General features: G+C 40.1%; 1 protein-coding gene across 5 annotated transcripts in view; it reads left to right on the top strand.

Annotated features, from left to right (window-relative positions):
- DPH6 (diphthamine biosynthesis 6) overlaps positions 1 to 2,428 on the top strand; it is a 216,247-nt gene extending 213,819 nt beyond the window's left edge. For 3 of the 5 annotated variants that reach the window (XR_003921491.1, XR_003921489.1, XR_003921488.1), the window contains one exon: positions 2,116 to 2,203. Coding sequence is in view for 2 of the 5 variants with exons in the window: in XM_030001618.2 (XP_029857478.1) it covers positions 2,116 to 2,231 (116 nt within the window). In the remaining 3 variants the exon portion in view is untranslated. Of the gene's footprint in view, positions 1 to 2,115 lie in introns of all 5 variants that reach the window. The other 2 variants (XM_030001618.2, XM_030001608.2) reach the window with 1 other exon arrangement.
- Positions 2,429 to 13,311: the final 10,883 nt, after the last annotated feature.

Raw genomic sequence — 13,311 nt, 5'->3', positions numbered from 1 at the left:
GGATTGTGTCAGCTATGATTACATAGACTGCCACAAATTTACTAATTGTGCATTGTTTTCTGTGGGACCTTGGAGTACAATTTTACTGTCTTAGAAGAGCCAGACTCCTCTTTTCAGGGGAAATTTCCGTGAGCAGACTTTTATCCACAATTTTTAGATGTTGAAAGATACATGTCTAACGTAGAATGTTTTCCTATCAAACTATTTGATTTACAAGTATAATAAAACATTTAGAGGCATATGTCCCAGATTTTCATCCACATTTTAGTCATACATGTAGGCTTTGCTGCAGCAGTTTGCACTTGCAATAGAAAAGGCGGTGGTCTTTTGGAAAGGTGGCTCTTTCGGGCTGGCAACCAAGTCCACTAGGGCATGTTCAAATGTAAATATTTATGGCTATTTTGGCCGCCTCAAAAAACCAAAAGAACGGACTTGTATTTCCAGATAGCCTCACTTTCAAATTCTCCCTTTGAAAGTAATACCTGGTTTTGTTATGGTAGCCTTTAGCACTGTTTCACAGCTTTTAAGCCTGTGAAAAAAGTAAAAGACTAAAATTATATTTGCACAATTTTAATTGAAGAAAAAAAGGAAATGTAATTTTAATAGGGTGGAATTGGTGATTTTTGAGGTGGCTTGCCTTTACCCACTTCCCCTTAAAGCCTTCTGAGCCAGCATAGCTATAAAGTTTTCTGAAGTCAAAGTTTAGAATGAAAAAGTTAGCTGATGCTTAATTATTGGGTCACTGCTGAATGTCTGCAATACATGGACTGAATCTCTCTTTACACACAACATGAAGAAGTCCTTTGACCTTTGAGGTGACTGCTGATCTTTAGCTCACCCTTGTCTGTCTTCACCTCTAATGTCAGTGATGTTAACACAAAAGGAAGTCAGCAGAATTTCAGAGGACTGGTACTGTCTTCGCAGTATTTTGTGGGTAGCATCACCATTCTTACATCAATTTATGCTACTGCTGCCAGGTAACAAGAGAAGAGTTTTGGCTTCAGTGAATACAATTGCAAAATTCGTGTTTTATCCTGGATGAGGTAACACTTTGACTGAACTGCTTATTCACAGTTTCACAGACAGTGACGCCAAAAAAAAAAAGCTCTGACAGTCTTCAAGTTCTGCCCTCTTTACACCCTCTCTAGCCAAGATTGCTTAGTGTTATGAAGAATTGCCATAATCACAGAAGCTGCAGACAGAAATAACTTATTGCCACCAAAACCCATGCAGGCCATACCTTTCCATTAGGAAACCGTCTTTTGTCAGGTCATTTGGAGGGTTTTCGGTAGTCTTCTTTAAGGGTTCTGTGTGGCTGGATTTCTAGCATGTCCACTGAGGCTGCAACATGACCAGAAATGTCTCGATGCTGAGTTTGAGTTTTCCATTTTTAGTTCTCTTCCATATTCTCCTAATTAGATCTTCTTCATTATTAATTCTGTTCCCATAATGGACTTCAAATTTACAAACTTTTGCCACACATACCAGTCCCTTTAGACCTCTTTTATAGCCAGATTCTGTATTTTTAGCAGTTTGAATCTCTCTGTAATTCTAGATATGCAGTCATATATTTTGCCATCCCTGGACTTCCTCCATTACATCTTCATTGTGGCATACTTCCATTGATTTCAAATGGAAAACATGATGTTTTAAAAAATGGCCCACTTTAACTTCTAGTAGATTGATGCACCACAGTGGGACTTGAGAGCAGAATTCCGTTTACAAATACGTGCTGATCATCCAAATACCAAAGATGACAAAGAACTGAATTTCAGATGGCCTTTAGTTATTTTTACTACCTGCACTTAGTTTCAGCTTGCTATATCTGTAATCAACAGACCACTCACTCACTCAAGGTTGAGGAACATGCTTTTAACTGTTTTGCTGAATTATGGCCTTAGGCAACGTGTAAAGTTAATCTCAAATTAGTCGATGAGGAGGTGGGAGATGATGATTCTTCCTTCTATATAAACTTAGAGTTGCATTTCACTTCCTTTTGTTAATTGCTACTCCACAATAATTTTCAAAAATGTATTTAGAAATCATTTTTAAGAGATAGGACACGATAGAAAATGAGACAAAGAGGATTCATTAATTGTTTTGTTTCTATTTTAGGACTGCAAGAATACCTAGAAAAATATTTGGGCAAGAAGACCCCAGCTCTGATTTTAGTACCTGTGGTGGATTTACCTGGCAAAGAAGTTATTCATATAACATGCTGGCTAAGCTAGCAGTTTAAAAGAGATGAGTTGGTATCAAAACACACAATCCATCCAGGAGAGAACAAAGAAAAGAATTGATCATAACTCTGTCAGATACTTTCATTAAGCAATATTGTTTGTTTTAAGCGGAGTCATATTTAGCTTGTTAATGATGCCTCATGATACGTGACAGAGTCAGCTTTGTGTGAACAATAAAGGTTTCTTTTCAAAATATTGTGCTTTTTTCTCACTTATTTTTAGATATGTTCTGGTAATAGCAGGTGGCTCTTGGGAGATGTCAGTTGCTCTGATCACATCAGTTCTTTTGTTTGATATATTTAGGCCTGGTTACAATAAACCGATAATAACTTCAGATCTTTTGGATGGAGGTGAAACCAGAACATTAGCTCCAATACTCTTTTAAAGACTTGATTCCTTTCAATTCTATGCTGAATTTACTGACTTCAGGCAAACTCATGAAGACCTTATTTGTGGCCAGGTTTTAACCCTGTTCTTGCACCAGGGAACACTTATTCGGAGGGGTATTCAGGATGCACATTTTACCAAAGCAAATAATGGAGATGATGGCCAGTCTGTAGGATTTGCCATCCCACTTTCTGAGGCAATAGCGGGTATCCTTATGCTTTACATCTGGTAGACAGCTCTTATTAAAGAGTTACCAGTATTCCCCAGGGCTTCAGTCTTCTCCAGAAAATCAACAGGAGTTTTACCACTGCTTTCATTCGAACAGGCTCAGACACACAGGTGAAGCTCCTGTCGGTTTTGTTGCAACTGATATTTTACTCTTAACATGATAGAAGATCAGTATAGGAGAGAAAGCCTTTTGGACTTTGCTTGAGGCAGTAAGGCACTGTAAGGAAATCTTATTTTCAGACAAAGGCTATAAAATTAAACTTTCAAGAAAGAATGTCAAACCTTTGCCTTGCTTACATTCTACATCTATATATTCTCATTGCTTCTCTTCCAGCGTGTGAGCACTGGAGCTACATGACCAGCACTGCAGTTGTCCTTCTCTTACACCAGCATATATCTGAGATACCTCCACAAAAGTCAACTGCATGGCAGTAAGTTTACACTGGGGTGACTAAGAGGTGAACTTAGCACTCCAGCTTCGTTTTCTTACCGCTGCCAGGTATGCACTTGGCAGCAGCTGATACGAAACCAGTGACTAAAGATAAGAGGATCCTCCTCTGTTAGAGGCTTTGCATGTCCAGTGTACTATGCTGATCGTTACTTGAAAATAGAGACTCTTAAATGTTATTGTTCCTTACTATTACATCAAGTAATATAGTAGAGCTGCCATCCTCTTTAGTAAGAATTGCTTTTTTTCACAGCTAATCAAATATTTTTGGAAGGGGGAAGGCCAAGAGCTTTTTATATACCAGTGTATAAATACATGGATGTATTAAATTAAATTTCTTTTTTAAAAAGGGAAGAATTTGTTAATACATTAGTTCATTAGCATTCAGTATGATTTTTAAGTTAGACTTAAACATATTTGATCCTCGTTCTTTCCCACGATCAGAAAAGAGCTTGTTAATACCTGGATGTGCCTGTTTTGTTTGAATTCTACTCTTTTAGAAGGCTAAATCATTTTCTTGCCTCTCGCTGGAAATACCAGTATTTTATTTCTCTCAGTGTGGAGTGCTCACAGACCAAAGGCACAAGCTGGACTGAAACAGGAGAAGAGAGGGAGACAGTACTTTCAGAGAGATGAGGATGAAGTTTAATTTTTCAGAGATACATATGGAAGCCAAATAGATGGCATAAGTTTGACTGTGTCTCCTGTAGCAGTCATTTTTTTCATAATGAGTATAAAAAAGGTACCGAAACATGTTGATCTTGGCTTTTGTACCGTAGTGTGTATTTTAAGATGTCAGGATATTTGCTCCTAAAGAAACCAGCTTTTCCTGCAAGTTTTCCTGCAAGATTCGTGACTCAAGCTATCCTTCTTTTCCCCAGTAGAGGTGCATTGAAAAATGGTAACAGAATGCATTAGTTTGAAAAACAGTGTAATCTTTTTTTTTTTTTCCCTCAACAGAAAGCAAATCTTTTCCTTTTTTGAGACAACTGGAACTTCAATGGGTTTACTTTGTGAATAGCTAAAAAAGAATAGTTTGCTGACTTTTTCTCCTTGAGAGGCTTCATACGGCTTCTAAGTGGTGTGAGTAACTAAAAATATAAGCTGGGTCTGCGTTGTTTTAAGTATGAACAAGGCAATTTGTTCAACATTGATATGCAAGGTAGGTGAGTAAAGTGCTGCTCCATATAGAGACCTAAGACTTTTATAACAGAAAGAAATAACACCATTTTATCTGCCTTATGCTGCCATACTTTCATCATAATTACTGGGTCCTACTGTGAATAAGTTGTTTCACAGAGCTCTTTTTCACTTTCTTTGTAACAAAAGTGCTAGGAGCACACACACGCACACACACATACATGTGTTTTAGTGAAAAGAGGGAAAGATATCTAATACTCAAAATTTATAGATGCAGGGTTTGTTGGGGTTTTTTTTCACTAGCTTTGCTGAGCATTTACCCCAGCAGGTTTTAATCTTGAGGCTATAAATTCACATACTGTGCTAAGACACTGGTTTTGAGGACTTTATATATATACACAAATTCTTTTGTTTCTCTGATTTTTACTAAGCCTGCAGGAAAATGTTTCGTATGCATATTATGACACAAAAAGTTGGCTGATCTAGGTTCCAGTACTGAGAACACAGAAGGGCTATGTAATAGGTGGGAAAAATGTCTTTAAAAATGTAACCCGAGGTTTTAATTTTTTCTTTCTCTGCTGTAACAAGTGTTAGAATATGGCTTACACTTCTTCTTTTTTTTTTTCCAGAAGAAATCTATGTCTTGTTATAGTTCTCTGTGTCAGTGAAATTTTGTCTCCTGCCCTCTTTAAAAATCTCTGTATATCAATTTCTTTAATTGTTTGAAAGCATGTTAAAGTGAACTGACCAAATGGGACTGCAAGACCAAAACTGATTTAATAACTTTGCATTTTACTCATTTTAAAACCCAGTGATGGCTACAGTACCAGTGAGCCTTTACAATGCACATGGCTAAGCTGCTATAAAGGCACCAGAGCTGATCTTCCTAAATAGATTTAAAGATGACATTGAGATATTTTAAGCAGAGATTATTTAATTTTTTTTCCCTGTGAGTTTTATAGTTAGGTGATTCAGGAGCTGATTTGTTACACCAGATAGCATGGGTGCATCTTTCCTCTTAGCCTTCAGAAGTCTGACAGGCATTGGAAGCAGGATGCCTCCTGAGTATTAGAGAGGTGATCTGAAGCAGCTCTTCTCCTTCAAGGACATCCTGTTCAATCCATTATCTCCTGCCTGTGTGCAGTAGTCTAGGCTATCAAAATACAGTGATTGAATATAACTTTTATTTCAAATAAATGAATGCATTGATTTAATAAAAGGTTTGTACTGCATGGTATAATAGTTCTCTAAATGAACACTGAAATCCTAAAACAGAGAAACTTTTCATGTGTCCAAGTTAAAGCTTTGTTACTTCTTTCAGGATGGGTTTGCTGAAGCAAACCTAGTTTATTCTGTGTGTTAAAGTAAAACTGTCCTGAGCTCTCTGAGTACTAACTGGCACTTATTATTTAAGTAACCTGCTTTTACTATTATAAATGTCTGGCATTGGGAATACATATTAAGAATACTTGACAATTTACTAATTTATGATCTCTTTAGTTGTATTTTAATATTTTTGGCAAGCCAGCCTGTGTTGATGTATTAGCCAAACATTCAAAATACAGACTTGAGATCTTGAAAGCTTCTTTTTTTCCAACTTTCATTTGAACACTGAATATTTTTGACATATTTTAAATTTTAATTTTAAAAAACAGACTGGGTACCTGTGAACTGAACCCGTATGTTACATGCAAGTGCCCTTTTGCTGATGACTCACTGCTCACAATTTCTTGGCTTTGACTTCTGTTGGATTAATTCATGGCTAGGATTTGCCCGTGGTTTCCTGCTTTTTCTCATTTTTTAGAGCACTGTCTGCTTTTTCCCTATATGCCCAAATAGTCAGGTTGTTCTGAGGATCTTCTCACAGGGCATGTCACTGGCAGCAGTCTCCTTGTCACTGCCTTGACTCTCCATTTCATTTGCAATGTTTGAAAACCATTTCTTGGATATGTCTGCTCGTCCTCCATTTCCTAGTATATTGTTATTTTGTGATTGTATCATTTAATCCTAAATCATTTTGAAATACTGTTTGCATAATTTAACCCAGTTGACAAGACTTACTGTCCACAGTAAAAACAAGATGTGCTCAAAATAGATCAGATTTCACTTTTGCCTTTCCCAGCTTTCAGAAATTCCAGCTCTTCTCTAAATTATGCAGATCTCCAGGTCAGAAGAAAATCATGTTTCAGGACAAAAAAGATAAGCTGAACTAAGTGCCCTGAACAAATTGACAGCTGCCCCTATCTAGTAACATGTTAGGGGACTCCAGATTCAGGAGGCATAGGTTAGGATCACGCTATCCCCTTCCTGGGTAAGTTTAAGAATACCCATTAGTTTTCTTGTGCCTCTATTTCCATAGTTGTATGTTTTCTCACCCTTGTAGAGGTGTTGGCAAAGAGATGCTATGTTGTAGTCATACAACCTGCAATAACAAAAAGTTTAGACTGAGTGAGCAGCACACAAGAGTGTGAAAGTAATGTTGTAGTGGGAACCAGAATGAATGTGATCACAGATAGTGATTTGCATGAGCACAATCTGGAGAGCTTTTCTCCCAGCACACTGCCTGCAGCAGTCCCAGATCACAGGAGAAGTCTATAATACATCTAGTAACATTAATGGTACATTCTGCAGCATGATTCATCCCTGACGATCCCAAAGCGCTTTACAAGTCCATTACGCAAAATTTGCTTGGGCCATCGCTGGGACAGCCACACGTGCACCGGAGGCCGCCTCTGCACAGCGTGAATGTAGGCGGGTCTCTGCGGTTCTGCTGCTGGGAGAAGAGCTCCTCCGCTCTCTGCAGTCCCCCGCGTAAGGGTATTTGCTTTGGCAGAAGCACAGTTACCACAGAGAGACTTCAACCTCAAAGCCACATCACCCAGCAGCTAGCGTTATTACTTTCTGTTACGCATGAGAAGACTTGTTCCACTTCAGATTGTGCCATGATAGAGGGGAAAAATCCCTCGTCTGGGCTCCGTCAGGCAGCAGTCTATATTCTCCTTCCGTAACTCCTGCTACTGACAGCTGTTGACAGTACTCTGTAACCATAACATCCTTGGTACATCGTATTATTGCCATACCCCCACTTTACAAGAAAGACATTGTCTGAGACAGAAGTTGTGGCGTTGCATTAGGGGTGCAAGTTCGTGCAAGCATCGCTTCACCTTCCCCGTTCCCCATGGTTTTGTTGGTAGCTGCCTTGACAGCAGTTTATTTTGTTGCTTATAGAAGAACAGGGGTCCAGAAGGAAGAAGTAAATTTCTCAGATGTAAGAGTTATCTCGTTGCAACAAAGTTCAGTCCTACTCCCACACAGACCCAACCGTTCTGCAGCAAGACCCAGATACATGCAAATGTAGAGCCTTTTGTAACTGAACCAAATTTCCACAGCTCCAGAGCTGGATCTGTTAAGGTTCAGAGCAGGAGGTGTTAAATGATATGAAATAATAGAAAGGAAACGCAGACAAGAAGTCAGTGCCAAAGGAATGGTATTATTAGCAACTGGCAGGGAAGCCAAGCTAAAAAGGCAAACAACAGGTCTAGGGACCTAAGGGGTTTATTCTTTATTTATAGGACGTCTTTGAAGGAATGGACCCTGGCCTGCCTTCTCGCTGTTGCTAGTTGTAACTATAAAAGATTAACGTCTGAAGAACAAAGGGGAATAAATCGAGTTTCCAGGAAAGAAATCCAGAAGTGAACTTTAAAACGCATCTCTCGTCCTTTCAACAAGGTATAAAATGGTAAATGCTTTGACTACTCTAACAGTGTGCTTTAGTCTGGCGTCTGAAGGTGAGGATGCCTGAAATGAGGGTAATATGCAAGAGGAGCCACCAGCTGTGTGCCATCCTCCTGTTTGGGGACATGTCTCCTGGGCACTGCCACAAGGAACGTGGCTAATAGGTCTTGGCTGGAGAGCTATAGCCCATGAATGTGCTTCTCATTTGTACTCCTCCTTCATCAAGGCACTACGGTGTACCAAGATGTTGATTCAGGACTCGCCTTTCATTGCTGTGGAGCTTGTTTAAAACTAACTATTTAAATACTAAAAGTGAGAATATCTCATATTGCTGCTCAGATTAGGCAAGCCAAATGTGGCTCTCTTTATGCTACAGTCCCCAGTGCAGACAAAAAGCTTTCTCAGGTTGAGATCCTGCCACTCACGTAATTATTTAGAGAAAGACAGCTCCACTACTTCAGCTCCGGTACTTCACAAGAGGAACGGAAACATTAGAAAAAGTTTTTTCTTTGATGTAGAATATGCTGCCACTTTTTTGTTATTAAAATAGGAGCTAACTTTAAATAAATAAAATTTTGCCTGGAGGCTTCTGAAAACTAATGTTGTGTTTTGACAGTGTCATTTTTCTGATTCCTGAAAGCATTATGTGAGTTAGCTCAGGACTTCATCATGATTTTTCCTCTATGCTACATACAGTGAATTATTTTTTCAGCTCTGGATTTTATTTGATTTCTCCCTCTCGCATACACACACACACAGAGTCACATCACTGTGCAACTTTCTTATTTGACAGGCACTCCCCAAAGCTGGTTTCTCCCCCTTTTAAGGGACAGGTGGATCAACCCCCTGTAGAGGAAGTGAGAGTGTAGTAAAGTGGAGGCAGCTACCACTGTCTTTTACTGGGGAAAATGGATGAAAAGCAGTCATCTTTGACAGTCTTTGAAAAGGAAAATAAACTAAGGAAATTAAGAAAGGTCACACAAAAACCCTGCGAGAGGACAGAATTTTGTTTGAAAAAACTGCACTACCTTCAATGTCCAATTTGTATGTAATTGGGCTTGTAGGTTTTATATCCTCTGAATTCATGCTTTGCTATAAAGGATATTGATGTAAGGATGATATGGAACTTTGAGAAGAAGCAGATAGATAGTCTTCAAATAACAGCTGATTTGAGACCCCAGTCTGATGATAATTTATGGCTGCCTTTAAAAAAAGCAAAAATTCATTTAGGTGTATGCTCAGCTAGAATACTCAAATAACGTGTGCTTAGTGAGAGAAAAAAGATTGCAAACAGCACAATGTGTCTTTACAGCATAAAGTATGACCCTAAAATTGCACATTGCTGAGCATTCTTAATGTGCTGTGAGCAATTTCATACACTGTATTTCAAACACTGAATGCACACGCTAATATGTACATATATCAAGGGTGGCCAAACTTTTTGATATGTGTCACAAAGTGATTTCAAGAGATAAGAAGAGCTGGCCAAAGGCCTTCAATTCCACTTTACAACAACTATCAAGGTTTCAAATCTGTATTTATTTCCTATTTGATTGAAAATAAAAGACTTCAAATGGGGGTTTTTTTGGTCGTGGTTGTATTTTTTTTTTTCCCCCAAAAAAGAATTGGGTCAAAGTGTTTATTTTCTTATTGAAAATGTCAGATTTTCTATTCATATTCTTTTTTTTTCTGAAATTACCAGAAAGCGTTGGACCATGGAAAGCTTTCTGTTGCAGAACTTGTTGCAATTTACATCTCAAAATGTTTGGCTAGAATGCCAAATTCTATTTAAAAGATTTTTCTTTTTCTATGATATTTTGAGACACCTTATTTCAAGTAAAAAAAGAACCTTCGCTCTGGTGTAAATAGAGTTCAGAGATGTGAGCACAGACCTCAGAGACAAGTAGTTTTAAATTCTGACATTGACATTGAACTTTGTAATGGTTGTAAGTTATATATTAATGACCTCTTCCCTCCTGTAAAATGAGGACAACAGTAATGGGTTAGATTAGATTGTTGTGAAGATTCTCTTGTAGGCAATGATAGATCTGCAGTGAGGTATCCTGTAAGTGTTATACGTTGCTGAGGTAGGTAATTTTGAGTCTTGAGTCAGCTGTAAATTACAGAGACTTTTTAAAAATACAACACTGTGGGAGTTTTTTGCTTGCTTTCTGGTCTACCTAGCAGACTTCAGGATGGTATGGGGATGCTTTGCAGGTACAGCTTGGCCCAAAAGCCCAGGGCTCGTGTCTCCGGTACAGCTGCAGGCTGGCTGTCCAGACTCTGCACTACACAGCAGTATGTAGCATAGGCATACTTTGACTTTTGGGGCTACTCTTACATTTCCATGCTTTTCTCTGTATCCTCGAAACTAGAAAACAGTGTTTTCAATATTACTGAGATTTAAAAAAAATTACTTCTTTACAGAAGTTGGGGGGTTAAGAACTGCAAATAGGGCAGGAGGCTTGAGAAAGCTGCTTTTTCTCTTCTGTTATCAAACTCTGTATGCCTTTGGTCTTTGGATGACTCTTCCTTTGCCACGACGACATTTCTCTTTTCTCCCCTTTTTTTCCCCCTCTTTGTGTTCCTCTTCCTCCGTTTTGATTTTCTTTTCGTCCTTCTCTCCCTGATACTGACTTACAATGTCCAGTGTCTGCTCAACAAAAGGAAAGCCCCACGTGAGCTCTTCTTTTGCAGTCACGACTAAGGACCTTAAAAATCCAAGTTAAGATGAAGACCATAAGCGTAAGTGAGACGGCACACAGAAAAAAAGGTGAGTACTGCAGCTAGCCCCCTTGGCATCAGGTATATCTAGAAATACAAACTGTAAAGTTTCATAGATCTGAGGTTAAAGCGAGCAAGCCTTCTATGCTTTTACTCGGGTGTTACTTGCATCTCAACAATGTGACTCAGTACTGAAATATCATCTGTTGCCTTTACCAAGCCCAAGCACTCCATGTAGGCTTTTCAAAAGTACCAAAGTGACTGGGAATGTAATTCACATTTTGACTGAGTAGAATTTATGCTCCCAAGTCATGTAAGCACCTTTGACAAAATGTTTCTTGGGAAGGTAGTGTTTTATGATCTCGTAGCTTGAACCAAGAGTTCCAAAGTTTACCAGAGCAGACCTTATAAATAAACTGTAAAGTCAATCTACTGTAAAAGGTGTTAGAAAAATCTTCATTATTCCTTGTCTCTTTTACTCACGAGATGTGCAGTTTTAAAGGAGCTGCACAAAGAGTGCCACCCTGCTTGGGCTGAATGTTGAAGGGCAAAGCCTGTCAAAAAAATTTGAGCCTTTGCAGAGTTGCTCAAAGAGGAACTGATTTCTTCAGTAGTCAAACCCTGGAACAGGCTTCCTAGAGAGGTGGTCGATGCCCCAAGCCTGTCGGTGTTTAAGAGGCATTTGGACAATGCCCTTGATAACATGCTCTAACTTCTGGTCAGCCCTGAAGTGGTCAGGCAGTTGGACTAGATGATCGCTGTAGGTCCCTTCCAACTGCACTATTCTGTTCTGTTCTGTTCTATTCTGTTCTTCTACTCTATTCTATTCTATTCTGTTCTGTTCTGTTCCGTTCTATTCTTCTGAATATCTGGCCCATTTTCAGCATACTTTGCAATCAATGCTCTGGATCTGTTGTTCATTGTAAGGTCCCAGGTCTTCGCTAAGTTACAGGTTAAGCATATAACAAGTTAAAAATCCTGCTGAAAGCCGTTTTAACTGTTCCCAAGCAGAGGTGTCACTGACGCTACAGTGAACACTAGGTGCTGGTGCTGACCTGATTTTTTCTCTCTCTTTCTTTTCTTTAAAAAAAAAAAAAAATCTCACTATCTATCTCCCCCGAAAGAGAACCGCGATAAAGCCGCTTCCGAGCGTGCCGCAAAGCAAGCCCCAGCAGAGTCCAACCAGGCAGGGGAAAAAGGGGGCTGGATTTCACGTTTCTCTCCCCCCCCGCCTGACAGCCCTCCCCCTCCTGCCCGCCTTCCCCCGCCGCCGCCATTCGGCGGGCAATGCTGCCCCCGCCCGCTGCCGCCGCGCTACGGCAGGAGCCCGCCTGGGGCCGGGGGGCTCGGGGCTGGAAACGCAAGCCCCGAAGCCTCCGTTAAGCCCCGAGGCCGGGGTTAACGCTCGGCGGGTGGGAAATGAACTTGGGGGCCGCAGCGGTCCTTGGCGGAGGGCGGGGGGGGGGGGGGGCTGAAGTCCTTGGAATTGTGCTGTCGCTCTGCTGTTGTGCAAAAACGCGGCACAATAATTGTGATTAGTGACTAATGGTGATCATTACGATTCCTGATTAATGCGTGAAGTGTAACGTACAGCGAACGCACGCAAACCCTTACTTACGTACAGTTTTCTGCATTGCAGACTCGGGGGCTTTTGTTAATTTTGTCTTACCGGTAGCATTTTTGCGTTACCTTTTCGGCCCTAGAACTATAAATAGAAGAATTATGTTCAAAGCAAATATAGAGAGATCTGAGTATAATTTATCAACTAGGAGGGCATGAGAAAAAGGTTGTAGCATGAACCGTTGCCAAAAGGAGAGTTAAAACGTACTAAGAAGTCTGCTTTGTCTTCTACTTTTTAAAACCCTTCTGTTGGTTTCTTTCTCATGCTGCAGTTTCTTCCATATGCTCCCTACACCCACTAACACACCCACCTACAGGCACTCACAATTTACCAACATACTTTATGTCTTTGCTGAATTAAAATCCACACCATCATTCAGATAAAATAAAATAAACAGCTGTTTTCTTTCCACAAAAAACGTAGCATTTTCTGACTTGGCACTTGCGAAGCATTTGAAAGAAACAGGCTGCTGGAGATGCTTTTATACTCGCACGTTGTGATACCGCACAGAAGGCCCAGGGTTGGATCCGGACGCGTACCAGTGCACTTAGGACCACTCCACTTTGGAAGGGGACACTTCCCAGGAGGAAGGACTTAGAAGCTACGCGAACAGTGGCAGATTGTCCTAGCGGTCACTGAGATTCCAGAACAGGCATCAGTTGACTCTCCGGGCCTGATAAATAGACTATTTAAAGCGGCACTGACAGGCAGAGCACCGCAGAATCTCCTTGCAGGTATTTATTTCGAGGCCTCCCTTCCTACCGGAGAAGTACAGCTCCAAGAACTGC

Source organism: Aquila chrysaetos, chromosome 2, assembly GCF_900496995.4.
Source record: "Aquila chrysaetos chrysaetos chromosome 2, bAquChr1.4, whole genome shotgun sequence".
In the NCBI taxonomy this organism is placed as follows: domain Eukaryota; kingdom Metazoa; phylum Chordata; class Aves; order Accipitriformes; family Accipitridae; genus Aquila; species Aquila chrysaetos.
The sequence above is the reverse complement of the archived record's forward strand: the minus strand, read 5'-3'. Positions and strand labels throughout refer to the sequence as shown.